This window comes from Haliotis rubra, unplaced genomic scaffold (genome assembly GCF_003918875.1).
Source record: "Haliotis rubra isolate DU_JTF1 unplaced genomic scaffold, ASM391887v1 Scf4, whole genome shotgun sequence".
In the NCBI taxonomy this organism is placed as follows: Eukaryota; Metazoa; Mollusca; class Gastropoda; order Lepetellida; family Haliotidae; genus Haliotis; species Haliotis rubra.
The window spans coordinates 6,922,155-6,949,137 of NW_025767079.1; the positions used below are offsets into that span (position 1 = coordinate 6,922,155).

At 38.4% G+C, this 26,983-nt stretch overlaps 2 protein-coding genes across 2 annotated transcripts; one reads left to right on the plus strand and one right to left on the minus strand.

The window, feature by feature from the left end:
* Positions 1 to 3,484: 3,484 nt before the first annotated feature.
* On the minus strand, positions 3,485 to 8,438 carry LOC124287274. Its single transcript, XM_046723774.1, has 5 exons — positions 8,357 to 8,438; positions 7,755 to 7,809; positions 6,263 to 6,413; positions 4,457 to 5,929; positions 3,485 to 4,184 (listed from the first exon to the last, which is right to left on the minus strand). Exons 2-5 carry the CDS (start codon positions 7,794 to 7,796, stop codon positions 4,144 to 4,146), a joined length of 1,707 nt encoding a protein of 568 aa, XP_046579730.1. The 5' UTR covers positions 7,797 to 7,809; positions 8,357 to 8,438; the 3' UTR covers positions 3,485 to 4,143.
* Positions 8,439 to 9,674: 1,236 nt separating this feature from the next.
* Positions 9,675 to 22,587, plus strand: LOC124287160 (adaptin ear-binding coat-associated protein 1-like). Its single transcript, XM_046723642.1, has 7 exons — positions 9,675 to 9,812; positions 13,503 to 13,603; positions 15,537 to 15,641; positions 17,545 to 17,626; positions 17,962 to 18,070; positions 18,850 to 19,175; positions 20,036 to 22,587. The coding sequence occupies exons 1-7, from the start codon at positions 9,721 to 9,723 to the stop codon at positions 20,100 to 20,102; spliced, it is 882 nt and encodes a 293-aa protein (XP_046579598.1). The 5' UTR covers positions 9,675 to 9,720; the 3' UTR covers positions 20,103 to 22,587.
* The last annotated feature ends 4,396 nt before the right edge of the window (positions 22,588 to 26,983 follow it).

Below are 26,983 nucleotides of genomic sequence, written 5' to 3' on the forward strand. Positions count from 1 at the left end.
TCAGAAAACCTAAATGCAGGAGGAATTTTTTTTTTAAAAATCACCAATCAAAACAAAAACCCACATGAGTTTTTCAAGAGCATTGTTTTTCAAGTTAAGACTCGCTGAGGTGCTCGAAGCACTGATTTCAAACACAAATATTGTTAGATAATTCGGTTAAGAGTCTCTGAGAACAGGTACCATTGTTTTAGTGTCCAACAAACTGCCTGGTGTAGGGAAATTCTCACTCCCGAAAATCTAAACATTAGGATTTTGTTTTTAGAGCGGGAAAATTTAATTATTTTTTCTCCTTATTCTTGAAAAAATACGACCAGCGTATCCATAAAACAAGAAATAAAATTGGTCTGGCCTAATGAAATATTTTCTAGAAGCTAAATTAAGAACTTTCTTTTGCCCTGTTATTAAAATAGCAACTATCAGTTGACCTCAAAGACCTGTGTATTGTGTTGGTCAGTGCTTTTGGTCAAACATCTAGTCCCTTCTCTTGAACCTTTTTTGTATAATTTATGTGTTGAAAGATAGTAAAGAATTTTGTTATTCTGTTGAAGCGTTTATTGTTAGAATAAATGTCATCAAACACAGGTGAGCTACAGTCCCTTTCTTCTATTTATGATGTATTTATGTATTATGTTAGAGGAACTAGTGTGTGCATTACATATAACAAACATTTATTGCCCTTGAGCACTTGTAAATCAGTTATGAGTTCATATGGATTTTAATTTTGACAGTTACTGCACTTCTCTGATCTTGAGTATTGTTAAATTTGTTTTCATTTCATGGCAAAGTTGTGAAATGATTGGTAAATGTCATTGGGTAAATATAATGTTTGGGGTATATGAACTCGACAGGTATTGGTTAGGTGCTTGCTACTGAAGAATTCAAAATGAGTAAAGGAGGTGTTATGACATAAATACCAAAATTCCATGTGAGATAATGAGGTGTTAATCTGGTTCTTATGGTTACTAGAAACTCAAGATTCCCAACGAGGGTTTTTAGTTACCAATAGTTGGGTGCCATTGTCACAGCTTGAGGGAATCATACAGATTGTATTTTCATTTCAGCTTGTACGAGATATCATTTTGAAAGCTATATTTTGGGCATGAACTAGTTGCTTTGATTTTTCAGTGTCATGTTTCAGTGTAAAGTGCTGTATCAGATAGTGACGAGATGCATTCAGTACAACCATTTTCTGAAAATACATTCATGACACTTTATTATTTCAAATACTGTGGTATTTATGTCTTCCATTGTCTTTATTTATATGATGTTTGTAGCACTTGCATCTTCAATGTACAGTGTATCCCAAATTATATATTCACACATCACACTTTTTGATTTTGTGCTTATGAAAAGTGTCACAAATCTGTGTTGAACGGTTATACCAAACTATAACTGCAGTATATGATAAGCTCGGTTGAATCATTCTTCCAATTTCATTGACTGCCTTACATCCACATTAGTTGAAAACAAACATTTCACTGTCATGTCAAACTGTGCCATGAATTTTAGGCAAACAGTAGCATATGTTTAATCGTTAAGCTCTCACTCAGACAGAGTTTGGGATTTGAGAGTCTTTTCATCATCATCTGTTACAGCAGTAGTGTTGGGAATTGGTTAAAATCTCATAATTGATGATTGGTCCATTACAACCGATCAATCATCGAAAATAATTGGTTAGCATCATTTATCAAATTGTCCTGGTTATGTTTGTTAATGCACACAAAAATAATGAAAAAAAATGCAGTTCTTTCAGGGTTTTTTTGTGCAAATTTCACCTCTTTAAAAGATGACTAGTATGTTAGGAACATAAATTTCCTGGAGTCTTCAAGATAAATTTAATCCCCGACTTGGAACGAGCTTGTAGTGCTTATGAAACGTAACATTCAAAACCAACCTTGCGAAAAATATTGTTAATGCAAACAAGTGTTATAAACTTGTTACAAACTTGTTTGTGTTCGATTATGACAAAATGTGATCGATTGCTTGGTCGTTTAGTCATTGCGACCAATCTTCGATTATTTCAATTAATTGGACCACCACTATACAGCAGTGGCTTACAGTCCGCTTGACGTGAAATATTTCTGTAAATGTGTCCTTGAATCAAAATGAATACTCAGTGCTAATGGCTATTGAATCTCACATCGAACAAATATGCTCTGATCAAATACTAATATTATTGTATAACTGTGATAGAATATGGGCGTTTGTCAAACCATAGTGCCATTTGAAGGGATCTCTCTTTTATTTTTTATATTAATGTCTGTGACAGACAAAGGACCTCAGGTCATTGAAAATGATTTTCAGAAAAATTGTTCACTTGTTGGTTCCCAAGAAACTTTGAACTTGATTGCATTTTGAGAATGGAAAGAGGCTGTTTCTTGACCTTGATCAGGAAAACTTTAAGTCATTTATTTAGAAAACGTTTATGTTGAAGAATAATATTTAGACAATGGGTTTTGTTCCATTAGAAATGCTTAAAGAGGAACTCTTGTCAATGGCCTTGTTTGTTTTTTCCAGACATGTGTAAATGCCATGTGTAAACATTGGACATTGTCTGAGTTTGATACCGAGTAACAACTAAACTAAGAAATACTGCATCTGCATTTGGTAGCCAACGGGGTGGTTTAACAAATCACTTGAATCGAGTTCCTCTGTATATGTTTGTACCCAGCATGTTTCTCTTCAGATGGCACTGTGACAAGCAGGAAATAGTGCTTCTTTGTAAATCCATTAATGTTTTTGTCAGTATTGTAATGTTCTCTGTCAAATGATACAAACATTTTGCAATAAATCATGTCTTCATGCATGTCATCTTTTATTTACATTTATTCTGTCACAAGGGGCAGTTGGAAAGGTTTTACATCATGTTGTTTGAATTTTGCTGAATGGAGCTTTAAACATCACATTCTGCAGACATTCCTTTGTTAGACCCTTAAATATCCAGGTTAGAATTGTTTTTCAGCAACCCATGTTTGTGAAAGATGACCAGGCTCGCTTATTCCATTGATGCATGTCAGTATTTCACTAATTCATCCAGGGGCGGTGTGGGTAGGCTAGCGGTTAAAGCATTCGCTCGTCACGCCCAAGACCGGGAATCAACTCCCCACATGGGCACAATGTGTGAAGCCCATTTCTGGTGTCCCCAGCCTTTATATTACTGGAATATTGCTAAAAGCGGTGTAAAACTAAACTCACTCACTCACTCACCCCCAATTCATCTATGGATGCTCATCGTGCTTCAATCACTGGATTGTCTCGATCATTTACAGATGGCCATCAATATCAGCTTGAATATTGTTGAGTGCAACAAATATGCAATCCCCTTGATGTTTAATCCACACATGTAATAGCTGTGCTCAACTTCCCAGAAATGCCTTGCAGACATTCACACTTCAACAAAAGAACTACATCGAAACAGTGAGACCATACATTTACTTCAGTAATTTTCAAGTAATAAAAACAGTTTATAACACATAATGGTGGAGAAGCTCTTGTTTAGAAACATTGTTGCCTTCATGACCTAGGCATTGTGTTCATGGCCTCGACTTTAGTGGTCATCACCTTGACATTGTCTTCATGACCTTCACATTATGTACATGACCTTGATATTGTGTGTGTGCTGGAAACATTTTCCTTGTGACATGAACATTGATCATGTTATTTTAACATTGTCTTTGTGATATGAATACTGAATCCCAGTATGTTATGGTGAGACATTTTGTAAGCTATGAATATATCCATAAAATATGATATTTATATGTTAGATGGAAGTCAATGACAGCCAATGAATGCAGAGAGAAAACAAAACATAACATTAGAAAACAGAAAAAACATAGCTTCCAGATACTCGCTTATTTTGCAAGTATTCCCTTTACAGACCTTAAGTGGCCCCAGAATTTAAATCTCAATTATTTGTTACACACATTATGAATTTATCAAATGAAAGATTCATTTCATGTTGATTATGATTCTGTTACGATTGCATGTCATTAGCGATACATATATATATTAAAGACAAAAGTTCTCTCTCAAACACACTCATGTTTTGTAACTAAAACGTGAACAAGAAAGCTTCTTGAATCTTGATCTTCTCAGTGTATGAAGAATTATTAACAGTACACTACAACTTCTGTACTGGCTTTGCTATGAAATGTTCACTTGATCTTCAACAGTATTCTCTTGCCCTGAAACAATGAAGAAGAACCATGAGACATGTAACATACAAACAGTTGGATTACTGTTGGTGTTTGTTCTCCACTGTGTCAATATGGCAAACAATAAATATACCTTTTTGATGATCATTTGAAGGATCTCTTCACCTTCATCTAACAGTGTCAAGGTCACCCCCCAAATGGCTATAAGTGGGTGTCTGCCCTTTGTTATAGTGATGGGGATTATGTATTATAACTTTACTTGGTACAGAAAGTGTGCCTGTGGTTTTAATTATGGTCTTCACCTTGGATTTCACCAGGAATTTTCCTTTTCTTTAATCGAGTTGGATGTTGTGGAGGTTTGGCCATGGTGCCCTGAAAGTCTTTAGCCTGTTCACCGACCAGGGGCGCTTTTGTCAGCTTCACAACGGACTGTTCACCCACGACAGATGAATCCAGAACTTCAGGACAAGCTGTGGGAGATGTCTGAGGTTGTGATTGCCAAGAAGCATGTCCTGGTAAATCCTGCCAGTCCCCAGCCTCCTGCTTGTTTGATCTTGGAGTCTTTCCACTTGAACCTTCTTCATTGATGTCTTGCGTTTTATCTTTGGATTTATTTGAATCTGTTGTTTTGTGTCCATCAACGCGGATGGATACGGATATCTCAAATGATCCGTTTGTGAAGTCATCTTCTTCAGCCCTCTCTGGATCCTGTATGGAGGATCTGTCTCGTTGGCCATCATTGTGAGAACATTCGTCTGATGTTTTGTCAGGACCATGTGCTGTCAATTTGGAGGAAGCAGCATAGCTGTCAGTGGTGATTTCTTCATCATCATCATCATCATCATCATAATCGACATCCCCATCATAATAATCATCATCATCGTCATTATCATCTATATCCAAACCAACGCAGCGGGCAGTTAGCCTGTTTATTATCGGGGGATAGGCAGGGTCACTGAACACCCCTTGTGCATCCCCTTCTGCAGCGGAAATCACAGACTCTTCCGACGAGGACTCGTAAACAACAGCAGCATCAACCAAATCTGTGGTGCCTTCTTTATGCTTTTCAGACTCAAACTTGCCTCTGATAACCAGATCTCGTCCACCATTCGGCTCATTCTGCCCACTCACTTCGCCAGGAGTGCTCATACCTTCATATTCTTTGCCACTATCCTGGTTGATATCATAGACCTGTGTGTGATCGTCAACGTTCCTACCATGATTTGGCCCTATTGAAGCTTTACTAACGTGACTTTTACCAGGACGTCCTTTTACATGCACTGCATCATACGTTTCTTCCACTGAAGCAACATCACGCATGTGACCTTCACATTCAGCCCAGGCTGATTTGCAGTGGCCAAATCTCTTCTGAACCTTCTCATACACCTCCTTGTCAATCTGTGTCACAGTCAGCGAATGTCTCCGTTTGCCCCGACTCTTTGTCTTGAAGAATTTTTCAGAAAAAGGCCCCTTCTTTAATTCACTGATTCCGAGTTCATCAGAGTTTTTGACTGTTTGCAGGTCAAGATATCTTGACCTGAGGTCAATTGCGTTTTTCCTGGCCTGCAGCTTGCAGAGGAGGCGATCTCTCATCTTCCGCCGGCCGGATATCTTGCGTCTTTTATGCTTGTGTTTTCTTGTTCGGACTTTCCCTTCACGTTTGTGTCCGCCATCGCTCACAGTTTTAGTTGGGGAAGTAGGGTCGTGGTCCTTCGTACTTATTTGCTTATTTTGACAACCCTCTTCTCCAGTCACGGATTTGCTTTTTTGATCTCCTGGGTGAAACAAAGAAGATTCTGTTATCAAACATGCATTGATGTTTATGGGTAGACAGTGGAATCTGTCTATTACGGACTGGCCTGGGACCGACTCTTTTGTCCGGATTGTAAAGCGGTCCGAATAGGACAACTTTTGTCTGTTACCGTAGACACTGCCACGATGAGTTACCGTATATAACCGTAGATAAGCCGAATTTTGAAAGGGTTTCCATAACAATGTAATCAAAATCAGAACTTTTACTATACCTATCCTCGCAATCGTATCTTCTGTTATGCACAAACATTATCAAACTTTTTGATAGATGAAGAGTGCATGATAAATGTCCTTACCATCAACTCGAAGAGAACTTCCATGTCCACGACATATGTCCACGCCAATCCTCAAGACTTTCCCTATCATCCAGTATCTGCGCCTCTTCCTCTTGTTAGCTCGGGGCAGAAGAGTCCCCGCGCTAGCAGGACGCCAGCAAGCTGCACACAGCTATTAGGAGAAATGAGCTACTGTTAGCAGCTACTTGTACATGATAATGAAGAAGAAGATGATAGCAGGCACCACTTCAGTGGCTCTATTGGAGCGGTGGGGGTAGCCTAGTTGTTAAAGCGTGCGCTCGTCACGCCGGGTTTGATTCCTCACATGGGTACAATGTGTGAAGCCCATTATGGTTTCCCTAGCCGTGTTATTGCTGGATATTTCTTAAAGCGGCGTCCTAAAACCATACTCACCCACTCTGTCTCACGACTACTACTACTGCTACTACGACTGCTGCTGCTACTACTACTGCTAATTCTACAAATAATGTTGCTGATGATGACGGAGGTAAAAGGCGCTGTCACATAAGTGAGATCAACGATGCCCAGTGCTCCACTTGAAGCGCTCGTAAAAGAGGAAACACATACAATCAAGGTACTATCCCCTTACACGCTTCAGCTGTGAGGTACTTACTACAGATACAATTTTATAATGTTTATGCTTTAGAAATATTAGTAAATTCTGGAACTAAAATTGCACCTTCCAAAATATAAATAGGATAATACACACTTTCGCGGAGATGAACATGGACATGGACCGAAATCAGGGATGTCTTACGCGGTTCAGTTATTATTCAGTTCAACATAACATTGCTCCAAGACTGCATGGATGATATGTACAGTATATTAATAAAAAAATAATTCTAAGTATATTAATTCTCAGTAGGTAAATCTAGATAAGCCGACAGTGACTAGTCTTGTAATAGGGGCGACCTTTTTTGCTATTCCTATGATCTTGAAATTATGGTGCAAATATTTGTTGAATTAGGGACTTATACAAGTCTAAACGTTCAACAGTATACAGTCATATGATACTCAAAATAAGTTGGGGACCACTCTATTCTTTCATGTTACTATAGGTTACCTATCTTGACATGATCGATTAACAATAAGGTGGCTTGGGAAATGAGTCCCGTGAAGATCCGGGTTAGAATTGGTCTTCAGTAACCCATGCTTGTCGTAAGAGGCGACTAATGGGATCGGGTGGTCAGGCTTGCTGACTTGGCTGACACATGTCATCGTATCCCAAATGTGTAGATCGATGCTCATGCTGTTGATCACTGGATTATCTGGTCCAGACTCGTTTATTTACAGACCGCCACCATGTAGCTGGAATATTGTTGAGTGTTGTGCCAAACTAATCTCAATCACTCACTTGAGAAATGAACTATATTATGACAGATTAACGTTTGTCTCTAAAAACAATCGGGTGGTCCGTTACTTCTTTTGAGTAGCATAATATATTATGTGTATAGCTGAAACTGAAATGTATAGCTGAAATGCAGAAACTCACCTCAATGCCAGCTCGGATCCACCGTGTCACTTTGTTCGACATCGTCACCGAGAGACTGGAGATATAAAAGGTTTATTTCAAATCGCATAAAGCCAGACGCGTAGCAAGCCATTTTCTTCGTCTAAGCCCGATAGGTTGCAAAGCTTTATATTTAGATTGTATTGAGGGCTTGCCAAACCTTTTTAACAACAATTATGTGTAAGCCCGGGCTTTTTGTTAATGTTAATAATGGTAGCTACGCCCCTGAAAGCAAAGATGAGGAACGGAGTATTTTTTAAAAGATGCATCCCAGCTATTTAGACACTCACTTACAAACCCACGTTTGCCGCTATACATCGTTACAATAATAATAATAATAATAATAATAATAATAATAATAATAATAATGAGTATTTATAAAGCACTGTATCCATCCACAAGGTGCATGCTCAAAGCGCATAAAATGAGAGAAAAGACACAGGTAGTGAAATAATAGTATGAAATAAAACGTATGAATGAAAACATACAGTATAGATGCACGTTTTTTTTTTTATTAACATCGTGTAATTCCCCTTTAATAAGCATTTGATAAAGATAAGTCCTAAACAGTTCGTGAAACCTACCTAGCTCTACCTCTTGAATGTCATGTTCATACAAGAATCCCGTTAAGTTCCATCAGATTCCATTATGCAGTCATGGATGTACGGAGACAAGAGAAACAATGGGGTGACGTCACAATCAGACACCATCACCCTGTCATGTGGACCAAGTTCCCTGTCTCCAAGATATCATTTTCTAAACAATGTTTAAGTTATCTTGTCTGTAATATTTTTTCTTGATTTGATGTGTATTGGTGCTATGCGTCAAAGAAAAGGAATAATGATAACATATTTATTGTCATAAATAGCTGACGTTAAACGGAGCTTTGGCTACGTCACACACAGACGTCAGTAAGCGATGACGTCACATCTATATGATATAATACGCTCTGAGGTTACATTTATGAATGAGTTAGTGTGGTTTTACGCCGCTTTGAGCAATAATCCGGCAATATCACGGCGGGGCTAAATGTATGAGTTCTTTGGGTTCCTTAAATGGGAAGAACAAAATGTTTGTTGTATTGTTCTTTAGTTTGTGATATTTGAAGTTAGAATTGAAACTATATAGACGAATGGTCAAAGCATGACAACAATTCTGTGAGTGTTTATTATCTATTATAACAGACGTTTGCTGACATGGATATATTTGCGGGGAAAGGATGATCTTGAACTTATAAAGAGCAGACCACACTTGCCGAAAAGTATCAAAAGGTGTGATTACGAAATGTAAACCTTTACGTATACCCTTCACTGGTAAACAAGTTTAAAGACACACTCCCAAATCCCGAGACCACATACTTTGGGTTTTTTTTAAGTTTGATAAATTGATTATATTTGAAAATGAACAACGGCGAGCATGTTGATCAAACAGATTTGATAAATATCATATAAAATGTAATTTCGGACAATAGAAACACGTCCTAGATCTACGTACCAATTCAAATAAAATGTATATGATACATATATATCCCTTTAATTGTGGTGCATTCTCAGCTCATCTGTCGATTTGTATTCACATTTCAATTCCCGTGAACACTCACTTTTAAAAAAAAAGGTTCCCGAAAATAGTAAATGAATTTTGGTATATGACACCGACTGGCCATGTGTCCGATGGTGTGGAGTCGGGTGAGATCAACACATTATCATAATTACCGCTGTGATCCAAATATTCGTAAAAATAACAATAAAAACGAAATATATAAATGAAATGGAATCTTTATCATCATTAGTAAGCAAATCAGGTAATTAAATGACATGTCACGCCCCCTTTTGCTCCCCCTCGTTCAACCGTTACAACAAAACCGGTCAAATTTCATTGTATGGATAAACGAGTTTACGTAAATCCCAACAAGTAAAGCTAGCTCACATTCCACATCATCGCATCCAACATGTCGAATGCCGAGTATGAGAGTGTGTTGTGTGTCAAAAATGAGGTGTTCGTTTACCGAATACCCCCTAGAACCTCCAACAGAGGACACAGGTTAGTTTTCTGCACAATTCTCGACCCACTTGTCAAATATAGTGTCAGGTTGTAAACGTATCTCGAAGCTCTTTCATTCCGAACGAATGATTGAGACAGGCCCGAGAAGGGTTGTAATCAAAATGGGGAGTTTCCATGGAAATACAGTGCATGTGTCTTTGATCAAAATGATAACATAATTTTGCGTCCCCTTTCATGACGGAATGATAAAGCAGTGAGCCGTAAACTCTCCACGACGGCCTCGAAACACTGAAAATGTGAAACCATGTCTATGTGTTGCATATAATTAGTCCCACTAAGAGCCAGTTACAACGATGGCACGTTTAGCTTTCCCTAGCAGTTTAACACGCCTTCTATGTGAAGTCACTTTTCTCAGGGATTATGACACTTTATTTACCAATATGCCCTCAACTAATGAAACTCAGCTTAAGGTTTGTTGTTTGACACCAAGCTAAGCAATATATGATATTTCTTCACATATATGTGGGTGGTCTGTAAATATTCAGTCTGCACCTGGCACAATCCATTGATGGATCATCAGCATCAATCTATGCAATTTAGGATACAGTGACATGCATCACCCATGTCAGCGATCCTGAGGGCTACAGGACATTTTCATGACTTTATCAACTTAATCAGTGTGTGCTTACAGTATGTTATACCCTATTTGGATTTTTGTGTGTGGATATTTTGAATGACAGTAAGTCATGAGGATGCCTCGTGTTAAATCATTCGTTCTTCAAACTGAAGATGTGGGTTTGATTTCCCATATTGGTGTCCTCACTGTGATATTGCTAGAATATTGCCCAAAGCAGCCTGAAACCCTGAGATATAGATATGTCATTTATCAGATTGCTGATAGTCAGTATTTGTGTCCGTATGAATTAAGATATTGATTTGTGTCAGCATTATGACTATATACATAATCATTACTGTTGATTGAATAAAATGATAATTGTGAGAAATTACTTTGGTGTTGCAGAAAGCATGAGTTCTTTTTATGACCAAAGTGTCCTGGGTGCCGTTCCACTAACCGATCTTATCTAAGATCAATCTTAGCAAGTAACGCCAATTTTACAATCGTCTTAGCCAAAAGTTCCATTAACCGATCTTAGGCTGATCGTAGCCGGTCCCGATCTTATGATCCGATCCAGCTTTGATCGAGACTCTTTCGTGCGAGAGATAGAGGAATGCGAGGCACGAGTTATTTCCCTTTGCATAGTCTAGCAAATGATGGAAGTAGTTTTCGAACCAACTGAGTGAGTGAGTGAGTTTAGATTTACGCCGCACTCAGCAATAGTCAAGCTATATCGCGGCGGTCTGTAAATAATCTAGCTAATTAAGATGCATAGCGTTCACTAACATGAGCGTTCAAGCAGTGAACGCTATGTATCTTAGCTATAAATAATCGAGTCTGGACCAGACAATCCAGTGATCAACAGCATGAGGATCGATCTGCGCAGTTGGGAACCGATGACATGTAAGCCTGACCACCCGATCCCGTTAGTGGCCTCTTACGACAAGCATGGGTTATTGAAGTTCAATATTCTAATCCGGGCCTTCATGGGTATTTTTCCAACCAAGTGTAAACGTGGAGAAAAAACCTAGAGCAAAATATTAGGGTAATGAGCACCTTGGTTTCAGGTGCAAGTGTGTGTGTACGCTGGGTATCAGGCATAATATAATAATAATAATGCATATTTATAGTGTGCCTATTCCACATCCTGGGGCATGCTCAAAGCGCTATGTACAGATAATTTACACGAGAGTATTTACAGCCGAGATTATAAGTAATATACTGAGAACAGGTTTTAAGTCTGGACTTAAAAAATGTCAATTGTGTCAGAGCTTTTATTATGTGCCTGAACCTTGTCAATCAGAATAAACAAGGCATGACGAGGCATCCTCTATAACCTATCTAGAATCTGTCAGTGGTCTTGAGTAACATGCGGCCTGCCTTTAGAATCCTCCACCAAATAAGTGCATGTCAAATCAAACATATTTGTATCATTTTGTTTCAGAACATTGTTCACTTCATGGCTGTCCCTATTCTTAACCATGAGGTTGCAATATTGTTGTACAAATGTGTTACACCGACTGGGTTGTGTTCCCATGACGACAGTGGTCAGACTGGCCTGACATTTGTAAGGCTTCAGTGCAGTGTTTGTTTACATCACAGAAATATACAAATTCATTTCATGGGGCATTTTAGGGGACGCTCGGTGAAATGCTCGCTCTTATTTTTCACATAGAATAGGAAAGCCACCATTTTGGTTTCTCTACGATTGATTTTAGCTATCCTAAGTTGGTCATGAGCAACTTAGACTTTGAATCTTAACTTTACGATTGACTTGGGTAAGATTGGTTAGTGGAACGGTATGCCGATCGTAACTTCACGCTAAGATTGGGATTTTAGGGATTTACGAATGGCGTAGGGCTAAGATCGGTTAGTGGAACGGCACCCTGATGTTGACTTAAAAATATCAGAAATAGACCTTATCATTAAATGGGAATATTCAACTAAAAATTCTGAGGAATAGCTTATAATCAGAAAAGATTTTAGATTGAAGAATATAAGAAAGAAGAAAATTCTCCCCATCCCTCAAGATACTGAAAGGGATATCTAGCAACGGAACAAATTGCTTAAAACCATGATATCACGGAAACATAAGGAAACATTTTTGAATTGGCAGGTGGGGATATTTTTTGCCATTTTGGCTCTCCAGAATCTTTGCACAGCCAGGAACCACTTGTGGAATTTAGCTTGGGATTATTATCTTGATTTGTCAACACCAGACCTAAGAAGTATACGTGTATCAATTATGTACCAGCTGTGCACACAACAAATTGGTTGTATCTGAGAGTAAACAATTCCCCTTTCCATGCCAGGTCGAGCACATTTCTGCTGATGCTGTCATGATATTGCTGGAATATTCATAAATGTGGCGTAAAGCAGTATTCACTAAGAATATAAATAAGGGTTTTCTATACTGATGAACAGCTGTTGTCATAGTTACAGATAAATATGAGTCATGATTATTCATGATGTAAGAAATGAATCGGGCACTGGTTTATGCAAAGCTGTCTGCTCCACATTTCCTGGCCCTGTTTCTGTTACCTGGTGTCTTAAACCCTGCAAATATAGGGCTAATTTCAACCTATCCATAAACAGGTAATGTAAGTCATGTTGGTGGGGTTTTTTTTGTCCTTTTGTTTTTTGTCAATTAATTCCTGATTTAGAATTTGCAGAAGACACTTGTACTAGACTGATAACAGGATCAATATTGAGGAAGAGGCTGTATTTTTTTGTTTAATAATATTAATGTTTTGAATGCAGTACTTTTCAGTCAGGTCGCCAGATTAAAGCTGGTCTGGAGTGAGTAAGTCAGCTTGATGTTATGCCGCTTTTAGCAATATTCCAGCAATATCACAGCAGGGGACACCAGTGGGGTATACTAGTGGTTAAAGTGTTCGCTCGTCATGCCAAAGACCCAGGTTCAATTCCCCACGAGTACAATGCGAGAAGCCCATTTCTGGTGTCCCCTGCTGTGATATTTCTGGAATACTGCTAAAAGCGGCGCAAAACCAAACTCACTCACTCACCTGCATATAGGGACAGTAGGATAGCTCAGTTTTGATTTCTTGGCTGAACAGTATAAACATCATCTAACATTTTCATTGAACTTGCAGAGCTGCTGACTGGAAGTTGGATCAGCCAGACTGGACCGGCCGACTCAGGGTTGTGGCAAAGGGCAAGGCTCTGTCCATTAAACTAGAAGATAAAAATTCAGGTAAACTCCCTGGAGATATTTTAAATTAAAAGGAAATTTGTAAGAACTTGTGGACAGCTGAATAAGATAAACTGAACTTGTCATGTCTGCATCTGTGGCCCATACACTACTTTCAGTGCGTCTGAGAGGGTACGTAAGTCCCAAAACTTTCAAAGTAAAATATAAATTATCACATTTTAAACGTAGTATTTTTGTTATTTTAACTGTTGGCTAAATTTTCCTACAATCGCCAGCGGCTGAAGGGATGGTGTAAATCCAGCTAGGATCCATGCAGGTAGCAAAAGTAATGTAAGTCCCCATGGTTCCTAGTATGGTGATCTACCTTCAGTTGGTGGCGATCTATAGCCCATTTTTATATTGTGTTGTCCCCTATAGTTAAAATGTTTTAGATTCAATTACTAGTTTTACATGTATATCTGTGATACTCTAGTTGTTTTACTGTCCTTCGTCGGCAGGTGTTTTCTAATATACATATATTTTATTTCAATATCAAATGTTCTCGTCACGATATGGCTGAAATATTGCCGATGTGACGTTAAATAATAACTCACTCACTCACTCACTCACTTTCAGTGTGTGAAATAGTTTCCAAATTTTGCAAGTCAGTAGGGATAGCTATGACAGAAAGTTACTTGCCCACAGAATAATTCTCTATTCCGACATTTGAATGTAGACACGGGTTACATCATTAAGCTGTTAATATGATAAACATTTTCATCAGGCCATAATCTTGCATGATTTAAAAGTGTGTTATGGCTTAACAAGTCGGAGAGAGTGATATATTTACAATGTACCCCATGAAAATTCACAAGCCAGTCTGGCCAGTGACTGTGGAGATTTACTGGCCCGACTGGATTTTTACTAGCCATGGGCTAGCGGGTCAGTTTCTGTTTCGCACACTGACTACTTTGCCTGTCATTAGCCAATTATTGGGGTTAGATATTGGTGTCCAGGTACTGAAGGCGTTAAATTGTTGGATTCTCTGGCTTATAAATAGGATTCAGGATTTTGCATCCTGCAAACCCCTGTGTCGTGTTTGGGATTGTTGTCAGAAAATCGGAAAATATCAACAGTTAACGATCTTGTCTCAAAACCATCCTCTTCAAACGAGCATCGACTAAGCGCACATAGGTAGGACTCTGGATATGTAGCGCTATACAAGTGTCTAATTTGATTTGATTGATTTGATTTGGTGTAACATATTTTAAGTTAACCCATTACCAGTATTAAATATGTGAGCTTCAGTTGTATACCTCCCAGGCAAATTCGAAAGTATTGCTTGACCGGGTTGAAGATTGTGTAGCTTCACAGGATATGGGTACAGCTCAAATGGAAATTGCCTTTTTATCTTCTGACAAGCCTACTTCTCTTCAGATAGAGACCCATGAAGATCCGGGTTAGACTTGATCTTCAGTAACCCATGCTTGTCGTAAGAAGCGACTGACTGGATCGGGTGGTCAGACTCGCTGACTTGGTTGACAAATGTCATTTTATACCAATTGCGTAGATCAGTGCTCATGCTATTGATCACTGGATTGTCTGGTTTAGACTTGTTTATTTACAGACCACCCCCATTTAGCTGGAGTATTGCTGAGTGCGGCATAAAACTAAACTCACTCACTATAGTTCGAACAGACCACCGGACATCCTAAAGATACTCAGTGTCTTTGTCCTTGTCTGTCGGTCAGTGCCATCTTTGTCCTTGTCTGTCGGTCAGTGCTATCTTTGTCCTTGTCTGTCGGTCAGTGCCATCTTTGTCCTTGTTTGTCGGTCAGTGCCATCTTTGTCCTTGTCTGTCGGTCAGTGCCATCTTTGTCCTTGTCTGTCGGTCAGTGCCATCTTTGTCCTTGTCTGTCGGTAAGTGCCATCTTTGTCCTTGTCTGTCGGTCAGTGCCATCTTTGTTCTTCCTTATCCTTTGCTGTCCTTATTTAGGTGAGCTGTTTGCGGAATGTCCCATCACTGCATACCCGAGCATTGCAGTAGAGGCAGTAATGGATTCCAGTCGGTACTTCGTCCTCATGATCAAGGATGAGCAAGGTAAAACAACAGAGATATGGTCGGTCCATCACCACAGAATTGTCTTTTTGTTGATATTATTAAACATGCACATAGCTGAATTCAAACAGATGGCCCATTTCTGGTGCCTCTGTGATATTGCTGGAACATTGCTAAAAGCGGTGTTAAGCTAATCTCACTCGCTCATATGAATTAATGAAATTATACAATTACTTGCTTATTTACATTTGCATTGTTCAAATGGGGCAAATATTTCTTTCTTAGGGAAGAAAATGCATTGCATTTTACATTTAATCTGTTTATTAACAAAGTAAAACCCATAAATGTGTTTATTATGCTCGATGTCTTGACTGTGTGGTTGAATGAAAGTATTTAATACTGACTAAAGTACTGTCGGAAATAGAAAAAAACTGTTTTTCCACATTTATATCCACAATTTATGTAGTTAATATGTGAAAGTGTGAAATATCTGTTAAACTAAGTTCGGCCTAACTACAGTCTCAGTGGTGGGGAGATAGGAAACGTTGAAAAAGGACTTTACTGAGGAGAGATTAGTGCAGAAATGAGCAATGTGTTTTTTGTCCAAGTCCAAGTTGACTTATTTGGAACAGACCTTGGCTTTATGCAAATTAGTGTGCGATAATATTATATTACAATGGACATTTTTTAAATGCCCGTTTTGAAATTAGACTTAGCTTCATTAGAAACGATAGCTGACGTACAAAATAATATTTTCAATTGTGAAAGGATGAAGCTACGACGGAGTCTCACTACTACTATAAAAACAAACAGACATGGGGGGTCGTCTCAAAAGCAAAACCAGGCCGGGTGTCGCAGACGGTGGCTGGGGTCGGGCTGGGGGTGTTGTTCTCTAGTCGCGTACGTCCCAATTCGCCTACATTCTTTAAACAACATTTCATGGTCTGCTGACTGTTGATTATGCAATGATAAACTAGTGTCAACCCTATGATCTAAGGTGGACACTTCTAGTTGAAGTAGTTGATGGTCAAAGAGACAGTTTTTTTACGAATTTATCTATTTCTGTTACTTGTTATTTTTTGATCACAATGAAATGATAATTTATTTATCATATATCACATCATACCATGAGTAGAGATATCAGCTACGTTAAGATAATCCTTTAGGGGAATTAAACTGGGCAAGTAGCAATTTACAAATAATATCCAGTCCTGTCGATCTTCGGGTGGCCATGCTACCTATATATTTTGAGACATTTAATACGATGGCTTGTTTAAGCCTTTCTATGGGTATCATACTGTTTTACATATCTCAACATAAACTTTATGAAAGAAAGACACGTGAGATGTTAATCAATATATGAGACATATTCAACGTACAAGAAAAGGCATTGAATATTTTTGAGATGACCCCTTGCGCCTGTAGGCAGCGCATGCATTTCATGCCAGGTGAGTCCACGGTCCATCGTCATACCTGGCTGAAGGACCTAATTGCCATCTATAGTCTGATCTATTGCTTTCAGCAGCTATTCGTAATTTTTTAAAGTTTTGCCCAATTTTACGAGTAAACTTGCTTTTCTGGATATCCTATTACGCATCCCACTGAACGCCCAGTTAGGCCGTTGTGGGTTATTTCAACATATGCTATTTGCAATTGTGTAAATTTTAGGGATACAGAGTAACAGCCCAAAAACAGTTTTTTTCTATTTCCGACAGTACTTTAGTTAAGGCGTGTTAATAAAGACGTGTTGAAAACATTCAAAGTACTTTGTCAGGATTCATGGCAGCTTGTGATTGTTGCCATGTTGGTAAATTGCCACACATTTGAGACTTTGCATTGATTGTGATGTGTCTTTCATATAATGTGTGGTAAATATTATTATGTTACTGGTACAAAACTTTCGTCTTTTGTAGTCATAAAGATGTAAACTGTATATATGTTGCAGGTCGTAGTGCTTTCATTGGAATTGGGTTTCAAGACCGCGCAGATTCCTTTGATCTCAATGTCTCGCTTCAGGATCACTTCAAGTAAGTGAACTGGCATTTTGAAAGTTTGCTGCAAATTTTGTGTTTATTGTTTATGGTTTTGTTTTTTGAGTCATAAATAATATTTAAAAACACACAACTGCCTTGCCCATTGTAATTTTGTACATGGTATTAAGCTCAGATTAAATTGACCTCATGAAGATCCAAATAGAATTGGTCTTTGTCAACCCATGCTGTAAGAGGCAACCTATGGATTGAGTGGCCAGACTTAATTATATTAATGCTCTTTTTTTCATTGCCCCATTTTCCTATATTTTTTAAGCATGTTCATATCTCAGGATGAAGTTGTTGCATTTGTCTGTTGTTTTCATCTGCAGATGGCTAAAGCAAGAAGCCGAGGCTGAGAAGAGTGCAGCCTCTTTAGACAGTGGACCTAAACTGGACCTTGGCTTCAAGGAAGGGCAGACCATTACACTCAATATTGGGGTAAGTGATCTATCAGCAACATCCAACAGTCTTGGAGAGAGTGAAGTTTAACATTGCATCAGCATTGTTTCTGAGAGCTGTGGTGTTATGTCAGCTGAGGGCATGACAGTGTAATAGGCAGAATTACATGTCTTAATTGTCATGGTTTTCTGGTCTAGGCCATTATGATCCATGATCGGATACTCTTCTGAATTAGTAATTGCAAATGTCTGCAATGTGAGTCTCAGTCTGAGCTGTTCTACAGCATCAGTCCAAGATGCCATGGTTTTACTGAGTTATCAATCTTATTGAGATTTCATCTTGATCCTTTTGTTGAGACATTTGGAGTGCTGAGAACTAGTGTGCAAAATAGTTACCAAATTTGCCAGTCAGGCCAGCTATGCCTGAAAGTTACTAGTCCACAAAATAATTCACCAGCCCGAAATTTGAATGAAGAAACTAAGCAAAAGATTACAAAAATAGATGAGAATAAGATATTGTCAGCATGACACGGGTTTCATCATTAAGCTGCTAATAAGATGAACATTTTTATCAGGCCATAATCTTGCATGATTTAAAGGTGTATTGTAACTTAACAAGTCAGAGATAGTGATATATTTACAAAATTACCCCATGAAAATTGATTAGCCAGTCAGGCCAGTGACTGTGGAGATTTACTGGCCTGAATGGATTTTTACTAGCCATGGGCTAGCGGGCCAGTGGCTATTTTGCACACAATTGTCTACTACTGCCATAATTTTCTTTCCTTCTTTATCAACCTGACTCTTCCAACATTACAGGCTAAGAAAGATGGTGCTACCAAAGCCAGACCAAGAGCAAAAGCAGGAGGTGCAATAGGTTTACTCCCTCCACCACCAGGGGGAATTAAGTTGCCACCAGCAGGTGGTGCCAGTGTACAGCCACCACCTCAGGCAGCACAGCCAGTGGCCCAGCCAGTGGCCCAGCCGGCTAGTCAGCCAGCCAGTCAGCCAGCCAATCAGAGTGGAACTCAGAAACTGGACCTGCTGTTTGACCTGGGAGTGGCGCCATCGTCTGCACCATCACAACCTGTCCAGCCCACACAGAAGGCCACGCCTGACTTGTGGGGGGACTTCACCAGCGCAGAGTAAGGACAATTACGACAATTTGTTGGGTAGAGAATTAGAATTGGGGTGCAAGAACTCATGCTTGTCATAAGAGGCGACTAATGGGATCGGGTGGTCACGCTAGCTGACTTGGCTGACACATGTCATCGTATCCCAGTTTTGATCACTGGATTATCTGGTCCGGACTCGATTATTTACAGACTGCCGCCATGTAGCTGGAATATTGCTGAGTGCTGCGTTAAACAACAAACCAACCAACCACCCAGCATTTGTAATTGTTCAGGTGCATAACTATCCCAGTCAGTTTACTGTAATATAATTTTCGTCTTGTGTGTACAAGAGAATTGACCCAAATCTGCCAAATGACCAAAATAATTCATGATGGCTGTTCATTTTCTTTGATGATGGAAATGTTTCTTTGACATGTCAGTAATCAGGATTTCATGTGTCGTGTGGTACGTTGAATCACAACCTTAATATCAAGATGTGTTGTATGCCATATGGGTTCCTGCTGACATGAAGGGGCGGTGGGGTGGCCTACTGGTTAAAGTGTTCATCCATCACGCCAGAGACCCATGTTCTATTCCCCACATGGGTACAATGTGTGAAGCCCATTTCTGGTGTCCCCACCATGATACTACTGGAATATTGCTAAAAGCGGTGTAAAACCAAACTCACTCCTGCTGACATGAAGAAAAATTTGAATTTGGAGAATTTTACTGTTTATTCTGAAACATATATTTCAATTGTGCTCAACTTAATCTCACTTTCTTAACTGAAAATAGTATCTTTGGCCATGATTACAATGATAATTGTAGAAAAAATCATTTTTATCCATGGGAAAAATTGTTATTAATATCAACCACATTTTTTGTTCCAGTGGCGGGCAGAGTCAAAACAGTAATTCCAGCAGTGAAGGAGGAGGCGGGCCATGGGTCCAGTTTTGATGACAGTAAACAGTTACTTCCCTTTTCCCAATCCATTGTATATATGAAGAGAATCGGCGTTCATCGGAACGTCCACAGTGTAGCGTTCACGTCCAGTGACGACGTCAGAGTCACACACATCATCAACATAGCTGTACATAGCGGTTGTATATTTCACATCGTTATTAGAGTCATCTGTGTGGGAGGCAGATTGTGTAGGGTCTGCTGCGAACAGTAGATATCTACAGGAGCATCACCATATGTATTAGTGGATTTAAGACATTTCCTCACTCTTTTCTCTGCACAATTCCATTAATCTATTACACATCTGTTTATGACACTTTAGTATAGGTAGGACTTTGTGGAATAATTTCAATGATGGGACATTTGAATTAGGAAACAGTTAGGATTCTTAGTTAGGTTTCTTAATGGCCTTGATCTCGAGGTCTTTGTGCTAGATTCTTTCTATGTCAATGTTGTAGCTGAACAGTCTTTCTGAAGCTTGGTCAGGGTTGATGTGACGTATGTTATATAGGTGATGAAGATGCTATTGTTAGTGTTTAGAAGGCTATAGAACGTGTTGATAGGATCATCAGAATACACCAACATTTTGATGTTCCGAAATCTGAATTTTATGAGACTTATCTTCATTATTTTATTGAGTTTTCTGAGTTGAATTAATATTACCTTTCCATATTTCAGACACGTTAAATCATCGGAATTTCATGATAATTTGAATTAAAGTTGTTATTTTCTGACGTTGATTCAAGTGGATGTTATGTAAATTAATTAAACTGACATGATCATTTTCTAGTAAGGTTGAAATTGGTGCTTTTGACACTAATTTTATTTTTTGAATTTTGTAAAATTTGACATGATTTTAATTTAAGTAGTCGGATTTCATGTTTGACTTCGTAATGATCTTTGGAATATGAAAAATAGAAACTATATGGATTCCTATGAGCAGTATAGTGTAGTTTAGAATACGGGGATGAATGTTGATACGCCCTTTAGACTCGGTGTTGTAATATCTGTATTTCAAGACACTTACAGGGAATTCAGATCATTATCAAGCATTTTAGAACTTGGGCCAGCTGGAATGTTTCATTTATCCTTCCATAAGTTGAAGCACCATTTGATCAAGGTGCTGGTGTTATATTGTTCCCAACTGTTGTGATGGGGACTCATGCTGTCGACCACCAGTTTCATTTCCTCTGCATAAACATGTGTAGCCTGTTTCAAATATAGATGTAGGCTTGAGAACTATCTCAGGTGTGTACACTGCCGCATTGTGGAGTTTGTAGCAGAAATATAAGTATGTCAAACCTGTGGTTGATAGCAAGAGCACAATAAATCTTTACCATCAGTGAATGGGGACTCAAAGTCACTCACTCACCAGATCCTCATTTTAGTCGTCTTTGTATAGTACGGGCAACCTGTTCTGCTCTTATTTCTAACAGGGAAGGTTATCTTGAAACATGCTTCACGGGGAATGGTGTCTTCCTCCATTTTCAGGACCGAAATGTTACAGTATTCAAAACCAAGTAAACACAAAACAATGTTTAAAAATAACAAAAATATTCATCTTTTCAACATTTCCACATTGTAATATTTTGATGTTTTTGTGTAATGTATGATTTGTTATCACTATGAGTTTTAGCAGCGTGTTGCAGACACTCCTGCCACATATATATCTGAGAAATAGCCATACTGGCATGTTTCAGTTAGAAGCCATTGAGTTGTGAATTCCACACAACTACGTTTATGAATATGGTTTCTTTCATCTTTGAGTTTTTTTTCATTAAATCATTTCTTACTCAAAGGAGAATTTGTACTCACTTAAATCAGATTTTCATTTGTGTGTATTGCTTAAAATACAAACAGTTGAATCAAGTACAATCCAGTACAGTATATTTCAGAGACAGAACATGATTTAGGTCTGTGGTGTGAAAGCTATTGTATAGACGCTGATGTGGGTCAACAGTTATGTCCCTTTAATTTGCCAGAAGCTATGATCGTGGGTTCAAATCATGGTTCGTTGTGATTGTGTTTCCAGGTTTTTCAGCACCATACCTGTAGGTTTCTAAGTCTGAGTCAAGTAACACAGTTAGACAATTGTAATCTGCTGCATCTTGTCTCATAAACCGGCAATTATACATCCCTGGAAACCTTTTAGTGCAATCTATCATTATATTCAAGGGCTTTATGTTTTATTTATTTAGACTTTTCACTTCACTGAAAGGTTTAATGTTGAGGCAGTCTGTCCATTGATGTAACACTAACCATATCTGTGCCACTACTTTCTTACAACTACTCATCGACATGGTCAACCAGACGGGAAAATACTCACCCTCTGTTGGGATGGAAGATCATGGAAATAAACTCAACCGTAAATTCTTGCAGTAATAGCAGGAAACATAATGTTTTTCCCAATCAAGAACAGGTATAGATTTATGTAATATATTATATGTCATTTTGGTAAAATAATAAAGAAGTACCTGTTCGATCGGCATATTGGTCTTTTTGTCATCATGGTGAGAAATCTGAAGATATTAATCTTTGCCCTGGTCTGTATGTTATGTTCTAAGATAGCCCATGTACATTTTAGTGATCGAGAAACTGGTGGGGTGTTTTGTGATCTCTTGTGGATAGTAAAATATCTTTAAAATTAAAAATTTATGAACACATTTTTTTGTTTTGTTCACCTAATGGTCTTAAAAAAATGTTGTCTCCCAAAGAGTAAAGTTATTATGTTCATGTGTTGTGGCATGCGTATAAAATTTAGTATTTATAGTAATTGAATTCAAAGTATTTTGCATTAAAAAGGCATCGTTTCTAGCCCACTTGTAGATTACATATCACAAACAGAATTTTTTTTCAAATATAGCCCACTGCAAATCTTGACATTTCTCAAATATTTCCTTCAAGGTAGATTAAATTTCAAGTTTCAATCTTTATATTTTATTTCTTTGGTGAGAAAATACATCCCATGATATAGCATCTACCTGAAGATATGGATGTGAACAAAAAATTGCAAATAACTGTAAGTTGAATAATTACTCTTGATAACTGAAAACTAAACTTTATCTCTAAACATTATTCAGTGATAAAACCACAGGGACCCAGACTGTGTTTTTCAGTTGTAGCAGTATTTAGTTCTCAGTAGGGAACTTGATAAAGTTGTTTTGAGTTTAGGAGAATATTTGTAGCCAAAACACTGAGGTCACAATCAGTGATACAGCGCTGAGAGAACCGGTCTTGAGTTAAATCAAATATTGCTTTTTTAGGTTTGGGGCCATTGATGGCCCTGTTGAGTGAAAGCACTCAAATCTCTTCCCTCAGAATTGCTTCCCTTGGTCTGGCCAGGATGCCCTAATTTGTTTGAAGTGCAGATCTAGTCTGCCATCATTTAAATGATACAATGTTCAAAGACATGTTGAACCTGTAAGTCAACTTGTAGTACAGAAACATCTTGAAATATTGATTGTCTGAGATTTAATATTGATGGTTAAAAGTTTCAACTACTGAAAAGCATGAGACCAAACTAACATCGATATATGAAAGCTCAAATTGTTCATTTCAATTCTCAAATTATTAAAATATAGATATAAGTTGCATGTAATTTACTTTCTGTAGCCTAGAGTTTGTTCTTGTCATAGATGAAGTGACTGCATCTTGGGTATCATTGTGATTATATTAAAAGCTGTATATTTATATTCATTTGTACATATATTATAAATATTGTGAGAAAATGAATCATCATCAACTGCTGTTACTATATATATTGCTTCTGTTTTGCTGTAGTGCTGTATTTTGAAAGACACTGTTTTTTATTGATTCAATGAAGAACACCTTCTTTTTATGGAAATGAACATTTTGTTTTAGAGTAGGTTAACATGGATGAAAAGCATTGTTTGAAAATGAATTTATTGTGATTTCTTGATATCTGGTCCTGACCCAGATTCAGTGTGTTTCTCCATATTGAATCAGAGTAAGATATTCGATTTGTATGATCTTTGAAGAGATTCAAAACATTGCTGCCTTTTATTGACCGTTCTCTTTGGAATCACTGGTTTCATACTCATGAACAATTTCAGTAGCTTTAACCAATATTTGAGGGGCGGTGGGGTAGCCTAGTGGTTAAAGTGTTCGCTTGTCACAACGAAGACTTGGGTTCTATTCCCCACATGGGTACAATGTGTGAAGCCCATTTCTGGTGTCCCTCTTCCCCCTCCTCCCCACCCCCGTGATATTGCTGGAATATTGCTAAAGGTGGCTTAAAATTATACTCACTCACTCACTCACTCAGCAATATTTGACTCTTACCAATGTGACAAAAACACCAATTCGAGTTCCTTCACCAATACATATGGTTAGTCCTAATGCCAGAAGCACGGCCATACATGGAGTATTTCTCAGCTCGACTTCAAACAACAAACAAACAATAATCCAGGATGCTTGTTGTCATGAGAGGTTACTTGGATCTGTGGACAACCTGATGACTAGTTTAATGGTTGGTTGGTTTGTTGTTTAACTCAACACTCTGCACTCAGCAACATTTCAGCTTTATGGTGGTGGTCTGTAAATAATCGAGTCAGAAGCAGACAAGCAAGTGATCAACATTATGAGCATCGTTCTATGCATGTGGGATACGATGACATGTGTCAACCAAGTCAGCAAGCTTGACCACCGATCCCGTTAGTCGCCTCTTACGACAAGCATGGGTTACTGAAGACCAATTCCAACCTGGACCTTCTCGGGTTGACTAGTTTAATGACATTAAGTGAAATTGTATGATGGAAGACCAGCATAATACCTTGGATACAGATATTTGTCTATTGGATAATCTGGATCCTGAACACTTCTTCCACCTCAGTCAGACTCACAGATGTGACTGACGGCTGTCCAAAGGGTCTTTGATTTTGATGGTAACATGCGAAAGCCAATAAAATGCAGCAAGTACTTGCGAAGTAGAATTACATTCCATGTAAATTATGTCATTGTGTTTGTAGGGGATGTAGATATTTATGTTGGAAGATGTGTTTGTTTTGAAAATATGAGAAATTGTCAAGTTCGATGAATAACTGGAAAATGGAAAACGGGTCTCAGTTCTAGAGTAAATCGTTTCCCAGGTGTTTGTTGGTGCAATTACATTTTTTATTTACATTTTTAAGTTGAAACAAAAAGTTCAGTTTATTTAAATCTTTTTGGCAACAGTTGTATATGCAAAAGGCCACTAGAATTATTACACTTGTTTTTGAATTAAATGTCTTCATACAGTAAACTGTGTTTATAATAAACATGCTTGAAGTGACGACTATGACAAACTGTTTTTTTCAGCCCAGGACATTTGCTGTAAATTTAGGTCAAAATATGTATAACAAACAACTGTTATAATGAAATTAAAGTAGTGGCCCCTTCGAGTGTGCAAGAGGCGCAGTGGGGTAGCCAAGTGGTTAAAGTGTTCGCTCATCAGGCTGAAAACCCAGGTTCGATTCCTCACATGGGTACAATGTGTGAAGGCCATTGCTAGTGTCCCTGGCCATGATATTGCTTGAATATTGCTAAAAGTGGTGTAAAACCATACTCACTCACTCGAGGGTGCTGTAACCATAGTTTACATTATTCTGAGTACATCACAACTGATTGGTCATACTTGTCAGTATTTTAGCATCATATAGATATGTGTCATATCAGTATGCCATTGTACCGTTCTTCTGCATGACATTTTGATTTGATTCCTACAGGCATAAATTATTTGAACTTGTTTCTGGTGTCCTCTGCTGAGATATTACTGAAAATTGCCAAAAGGTGTGTAAACCACACTCTTCTAAGGTTTATGTGGAATGCCCAACAAAATTTATGATAACATATAATGGAAATCAAATGAACAAGAAGTATGTTTCATTTGGCCTGATTGTTATCAATTATTAAATTCATTAGGCATACACCCAAAAATGATGGATGATATATGCAGCATATGTTGTGTAGTGTATGTAAAGAGGTTTAAGGTTCTAAGAAGTTTGAGGTAGGTATTTATGCATAATTGTCTGTGTAATGGTGTCCTAGAAAATAAAGTAAGACAGGTTATAATACATGGGATTGGTGCCTCTATTTGACAGATGGTTCACTCTGCTTCTGTCAACAGATGTTGATTGTTTTCAGGATGGCATGATAAGTTTAGTGGCCAATATGAAGATAAACCATTTCACAGGACTGATTTTGTTGTGTTTTGTTGTTGAATTGACTGCATGTGAATAAAGGCGGATTTAGCTGATGTGAATACAGTGAGGACGGTTTACTTAAAGGAGAATACGAACGAAAACAAAACTTTTGATATATTGTAAAGGATATTCTAAAGTCACATTCCGCGATTCGCTCGGTCAGGTTCAGATTGACTTGACTAGTCGACGGGTGAAGATCCGGGTTAGAATTGATCTTCAGTAACCCATGCTTGTGGTAAGAGGTGACTAACGGGATCGGGTGTTCAGGCTGGCTGACTTGGTTGACACATGTCATAGTATCCCAATTGCCTAGATTGATGCTCATGATGTTGATCACTGGATTGTCTGGACCAGACTCGATCATTTACAGATCGCCGCCATTTTGCTGAGTGCGGTGTTAAACAACAACCAAACCCAAACCAGTCTCCTCTGACAATTTAGGATTCCGGGTGTACCCACACAAGCAGTGCAGGCAGTGATAGACAATTTAGTTGATTGGGTGGTCTGCGCGATGATTACATTTTGGCTGATGATCTGTGACCCGATAACGATACTCATATCAGTCACTGTAATATCTAGCCCAGAATCGAAACATTACGTGTCTTGCGCACACATCGCGCACGCACTCCTGTGCATTTGAAGCTGTTAGCGGGCCCTTTTCTGGTGTCCCCTGCCGTG

Excerpts from the sequence above, each read along its gene's own strand:
- LOC124287274 (XM_046723774.1), bottom strand. The coding sequence starts at position 7,796 with ATGTCGAACAAAGTGACACGGTGGATCCGAGCTGGCATTGAG. Across the intron at positions 6,414-7,754 it reads GGATCCGAGCTGGCATTGAG|CTGTGTGCAGCTTGCTGGCG; the intron begins GTGAGTTTCTGC and ends TTCTCCTAATAG. Across the intron at positions 4,185-4,456 it reads AATTCCTGGTGAAATCCAAG|GGCAAGAGAATACTGTTGAA; the intron begins GTGAAGACCATA and ends TCATTGTTTCAG.
- LOC124287160 (XM_046723642.1), top strand. The coding sequence starts at position 9,721 with ATGTCGAATGCCGAGTATGAGAGTGTGTTGTGTGTCAAAAATGAGGTG. Across the intron at positions 17,627-17,961 it reads TCGCTTCAGGATCACTTCAA|ATGGCTAAAGCAAGAAGCCG; the intron begins GTAAGTGAACTG and ends TTTCATCTGCAG. Across the intron at positions 18,071-18,849 it reads CCATTACACTCAATATTGGG|GCTAAGAAAGATGGTGCTAC; the intron begins GTAAGTGATCTA and ends CCAACATTACAG.